Here is a 5,963-nt window from a genome sequence, read left to right on the forward strand (position 1 = left end):
TAAAGTCACAAATAAGTCTACCAACGAAATTCCTACTTTCACTTAAGGTCTCCTAGAAATTGAATTAATTAAAACCAAACTCATCATTATAAAATAAAGAAAGGTTAAAACCACGACTAAGAGGACTGAATTGGTTTTCAAAACCAATATATCTCATAATCTTTAATAGATTCCTTTAAAAAGGTAAATATAATGGAGTGATTAAGGATTACCAATAACTAAAAGAATTGAAGATGAAAAGAAAAAGAGACATACAATGGATCAATTCTATTTGAATTTACATCTAATTAATTTAAAAAATCTTAGCTAGGTTTTTCACTAAAAATCTTGAATTAACTCTTATGTAATTAAACAAGAAATATACAAATCACGAAAAATCTTTTAAGAATATATACAAATCTAATAAAAACACTCAATTACCTATTATTACAATCACACCATCACTAGTACACAGTTATCAATATAATTAAGAAAAAAAGGAAAAATACCACTTAGATTGTTAGACTTAAATTAAAAACTTATATATCCACTACTCAATATTGACTAGTGGATATTATTAATATTCACTACATATCTCTTCCAGCTCTATTACTACATAAATAATTATCATTCTAATTAATCACATTTAATAAAATTTAAGATAACATTTCAGTGCATATAAATCCATTCAATAACATAATATACATTTTATAAAATTAATTAATTTATGATGAAAAGGTAAATATAAATTACAATGTAATCGCAACTATTTTAAAAAAAATAATATTTACTACATATTTATCTCTTATAGTTAGAAACAAATAAATAAAACCTAAAGTATCGTATAAAATTTAGGGGTATTTAAAAATAGATATATTAAAAAAATAAAAAAATTTATTTTTCTTTGAATTTATTTTTTCTTAAATTGAACTATTAGCTTGAATTTTAGATTGAAAAATCAAGAATCGAATCAAACTGAACAAAACTATTTATTGCATTTAAATAGGTTATTATATGTTCATGATTAATTAAAATTTAATAAACATTGGTAAGTATGTATCTTGGAGATTATTTTATAATTGTATAGTTTACTTACAATATGTTTACACCTATTAAAAAAATTATTTTAATTTTAATCTATAAGATCAAGTAATTTGTTTAAATATATGAGAAAAAATTGAAACTATGATTATAGCAACGAAAATCATAAAAAAAAAATATGTCTTTCTATTGGACCATTTTGTAATATAAAATATTTAACATTTTTATGATAACACATGTGAAAATCTATTGAAACATAACCACATTAGTTTGGTTTGATCTTAAATTTACATTAAATTTAAATTGAACCTAACTAAATAGAATTCTATATTTATATTTAGTTTAAAGGACATTTTAATAAAATAAAATAAAAACAAATTAAGGTGCAACAAACCCTACTTCCAGGAATGAATCATGACTGTAACATCTCTATTAAAAATCTACAAAGAGCAAATCTACAATAGAACACAATTAAGTAAAAGTATTGAATACGCTGAAATGGTGGATTCAATGTTTTTTTTTATATAAGATTATAAACGTTGAAGCACAATTATTCATGTTTCTGCAGAACCCGATGTATGCTTGTGATTTTTGGACGGTTCAATCTTTATAGCTTCTGTCTTTGGTTTGTTCAATCTCATGGGTCTTTTGTTTGTCCAATACTATTCGGACGACATAGGTAGAAGGTACTCTAATAACTCAATCATATTTTGATTAACATTAATTAGTTTACGTGTAATTATGATTGACTAAGTGTTAATATAACCTTTCATTAGTACAAATTTTACTTTTGAAATCACCTTATATACTTCAATTTTATAGCAAATAAAGCATATAAAAATACAATAATATTTTAGTAATTTTTGTGAATTTTTTTAAGCTTTGGGGGTTGTTGGGGAATTGAAACATACATCATTCATGTTTTGGTTGCATAGGAACCAAAACCTAATAATTTACCAAATTTAAAAAATTGTCACTAAACTCAACCTTTTAGGCTTCAATTATTAGTAAAATTGAAGCATAGGTTTGGTTTTTCTAATAATTGAAGCCTAAAGGTTTGTCCAAACTTAATTTTTGGGAAAATTGTAGAGGTGTCAACTTTAATTTTGCAATTTTCTCCTTCTTTCCTCCACAACGAACCAAGTGTGCACCCTTTGTAGTCACTAAATGTCTTTCATTTCATGAACTTCTCCAACGAAACTCACTGCACTTTCGCAAACGCCATAGCTTCCACTGAAGCTTCCTCCGCCTCCGTCTATGCTCTATCATGACATTGAAGAGGTCTCTGCTATCCGTTGTCATAGTTGAAGGAGTTCTCGAGGACCTCCATTTTGTCATTAAAGCCAACTTGATGACCATCTTCATTCTCGCCTCCGCTCAGTGTCACTAGTGAGTGGTTCTTTTTTTTCTTTTTTGGTTTTTGGTTAAGTTCTACATGTTTCGTATACATTGACATCTTGTTGGAAAACTTGTGTACCTATTGATTGATCTTGGTCCTTATAGTCACCGTAACCATGTAAATCGAGTGCAACAATGTGATATCTATAGGAAGAACAATGGAAGAACAATATCACTAGTGAGTGATTTTTGTTTATATTTATTATTTATTAATGGTGAGTAATGCATGTTCGAAATTTTAATACATTTTGGTCCTCAAACTTTAAGTGAATGAATATAGTCATTTTAACCTAATGACATTTATTGATAGGGGGAGCCTAGACTCCACATATATTGGTTATTTATGATTAATAGTTTTAAATGATTAGAAATAGTTTTAATCTTTCTTGGACAACAAAATGGCATAACAAGTGTTTAAATCATTAACATGTTAGTGCTAGAAGTATCAATCATTTCTTGATTAGTGAAATAGGCCTAAACAGATTGAAAATCTAAGTTTCTCATAATAATCGATTACATAAGTAATATAATCTATTAAACTAAGCCAGAACACTTAGAAAGAAAAACAAGGGCAAAACACTATGTTATAATTGATTACATTAGTTACATAATCAATTAAAACAGAGAGAAATGCATACTTTGTTATATAGATAACTTAATCTGTTAAGAAAAGCAAATGAATGATTAACAAAGCTAAGTGGAAAATAATCGATTATATAAGTTCCAAAATCGATTCAATGGTAGAGGTCTAATTGAAGAAATTTTGCAAAAATAAAAACTCAATTGAAACGAAAAAAACTAAAAGACCTATTTAAGATTTTCAACCCAAATAAGGACTTGGAAAATAAACCTTAATATCACTTACAATAACATTTTTCTCAACATTTTTTTCACTAAATTTTAAACCTTATTATAACTTGATGCATTTAACTTTCAAAAATTTAACAAAGCTAAAGTATTTCCTTCGTGTTAGTTTGTAAGCCGAGTCTGTTAGTTAGTTGGCCAGGACAGCTGTTGATTAACTGTCCTTGGTAGTTGCTTTTTCTTTAATAAATACCGAACTTTTGTGTGTAAAACTGAGTTGATTTTTGAGATCATTTCATAATACAATTTTAGTGTGTTCGAGTTTTACTTTCCTTTCTTTGCTCACCTTCATTACATCTTGTTGGGTCGTTCTCGATCGCCCGTACTGCAGTTGCATGTTCGTAACATTCGGTGCAGGAGCTTTGTCGTTCAGTCAGTCGCGTATGGCCCTGATGCCGATCGGTTGTGACGCACGGTGTAAACCCTCGGTTTTCTCTTGGTTCTAACAGTGGTATTCGGAGCTTCAGGTTCGTGACTAGGAGCTTCTATCCATCTAGGGCTTGGCGGAGGCTTGGCGGAAAGGTGATTGAAGCATAAAGAAGATCAAGACTGTGTTTCTTGGTGGAAGATCATGGGTGTAAAGAATGGCCAGTAGAGATATGTCTGTTAATCTACCTGTTCTCACAGAGAAGAAATAGAGCAGATGGAGCACACAGATGCGTGTCTTGTTTCGTGTTCAAGATGTCATCAGCGTGATGGAAGGAGTGATTTCTGCGTTTGATTTGCGCGGCATAGAGAAAGAGGAGTTTAAGAGGAAAGATGATAGGGCCTTGTTGATTATTCATCAGTGTGTGGACGATATGCATTTTGAGAAGATACAAAATGCGATTTCAGCAAGAGAAGCTTGGAACATTTTGGTGGGCTGCCATGCCGGAGGTGAAAAAGTGAAGAAGGTAAAGCTTTAGTCGTTGAGGAGACAGTACGAGCACCTACTGATGGAGGATGGTGATAAGGTGAGTGAGTTTTTCACTAAAATACTCCCAATTGTTAACTAGATGAAAAGTTGTGGTGACACTGTTACTGATCTCATGGTGATTGAGAAAATCATGCAGTCACTGCCCCCGACGTTTGATCATATTGTGGTGGCAATAGAGGAGTCGAGAGATCTTGAAAAACTAAAAATAGAGGAACTGCAAAGCTCTCTTGAGGCGTATGAAATGAGGATGCGGGAAAGAAATCCCATCAAACGCGAGGAGCAGGTGTTGAAGGTTCAACACGAAGAGAAGAAGACAACCAAGAAATGGAAAGGGAAACACGGTAAAGGAAAGTGGAGAAAAGATAGGAACAAAGATGACCAGAATGAGTCTTCAACAGAGGATGAAGGAAAATCTGAGAAGAATTTCGAGAAGAAGGACAAAAGGAATATTGAGTGTTTTAACAGTCACAAGTATGGGCATTACACTAGGGAGTGCTATGCTGAAAAAGAAGAGCAAAAGAAGCGTCATGGAAAGGAGGCCTACGCAGCTCAAGTGGAGTCTGATTCTGAAGAACCCATCATATTAATGACAACTACATCTATAGTAAGTTCACACTCTCAAGACAAATTGTGGTATTTGGATTTGGGATGTTCGAATCATATGACCTGCAACAGAGATTGGTTGGTAAATTTTGCTGAGACCGAGAGGAGCATGGTGAAATTTGCTGATGAGAGCACCTCGAAGGTAGAGAGAGTTGGTGATGTGGTTATCAGAAGGAAGAATGGCTCGCGTGTCATTCTAACTAGTGTGTTGTTTGTGCCTGCGATAAGGTACAATCTTCTGAGTATTGGCCAGTTAATTCAAAAAGGTTTTATGGTAGTAATGGGAGACTTCAATAAGGTTGAAGTGTTTGATAAAAAGAAAAACCTGATCTTGAGGAGCAAGATCTCGAAGGATAAAACATTTTAGATCCACTTAGTGAAGTCTGCAATGAGTGAAGAATCTGGCGAGATCATTATTGATACACGAACTAGTGACGAGGAAGGTTTGGAGCATGTAGCTATGTTTGCATTCACAAACCCGATCGGTCAAATCGAGGATGAAGATATGTTTGCATGCGCAGAACCGATCGATCAAACCGAGGCCTTGAAGAAGTCCGTATGGAAGGAGAAAAGCGTTGAAGTGAATGCTACCAAAGAAGCATGGAGAGTCGGTGTCACTGGTGAACCGAGACATGGAGAACACCGTTCGGTCACGTCTTTCAGTCTGGGAATCATGGGAGAACCGAGACATGGCGAACACCGTTCGTTCAAGTCATTCAGCCACACCCGACCTCAACATTCATTCAACCGAGCAAGGCGTCACTCAAGAGCGTCAAACTGGAAACCGCACTCAAACCGGTCAGTCATGTCACTCAGTCGCTCTTTCGAACCGTTCGGCCTTGGCCGCACAGCTCGCACAAGTTGGCATCCGCCTTCGTCACGTAATCGACAGGAACACAACGTTTGATCATCTCAACGTGGTGCGCGAGATAGGCTGGCAAGGATGGGTGCTACCTCCCTAAGTGCTCGGCTTAGAGGGGTGTGTTAGTTTGTAAGCCAAGTCTATTAGTTAGTTGGCCAGGACAGCTGTTGATTAACTATCCTTGGCAATTGCTTTTTCTTTAATAAATACCGGACTTCTGTGTGTAAAACTGAGTTGATTTTTTAGATCATTTCATAATGCAATTTCAGTGTGTTTGAGTTTTACTTCTTCATTACATCT

The 5,963-nt window shown here is 33.8% G+C and overlaps 1 protein-coding gene across 1 annotated transcript; it reads left to right on the forward strand.

Annotated features, from left to right (window-relative positions):
• The first annotated feature begins 3,938 nt into the window (after positions 1 to 3,938).
• Positions 3,939 to 5,168, forward strand: LOC108330427 (uncharacterized). Its single transcript, XM_017564911.1, has 2 exons — positions 3,939 to 4,175; positions 4,278 to 5,168. The coding sequence occupies exons 1-2, from the start codon at positions 3,939 to 3,941 to the stop codon at positions 5,166 to 5,168; spliced, it is 1,128 nt and encodes a 375-aa protein (XP_017420400.1).
• The last annotated feature ends 795 nt before the right edge of the window (positions 5,169 to 5,963 follow it).

Source organism: Vigna angularis, chromosome 4 (assembly GCF_016808095.1).
Source record: "Vigna angularis cultivar LongXiaoDou No.4 chromosome 4, ASM1680809v1, whole genome shotgun sequence".
Classification (NCBI taxonomy): Eukaryota; Viridiplantae; Streptophyta; class Magnoliopsida; order Fabales; family Fabaceae; genus Vigna; species Vigna angularis.

What these genes read in the sequence shown, in the direction of transcription:
- LOC108330427 (XM_017564911.1), top strand. Translation starts at nt 3,939, where the DNA reads ATGCGTGTCTTGTTTCGTGTTCAAGATGTCATCAGCGTGATGGAAGGA. An exon ending in GAGGTGAAAAAGTGAAGAAG is followed by an intron (nt 4,176 to 4,277) that starts GTAAAGCTTTAG and finishes ATTGTTAACTAG; the next exon opens with ATGAAAAGTTGTGGTGACAC.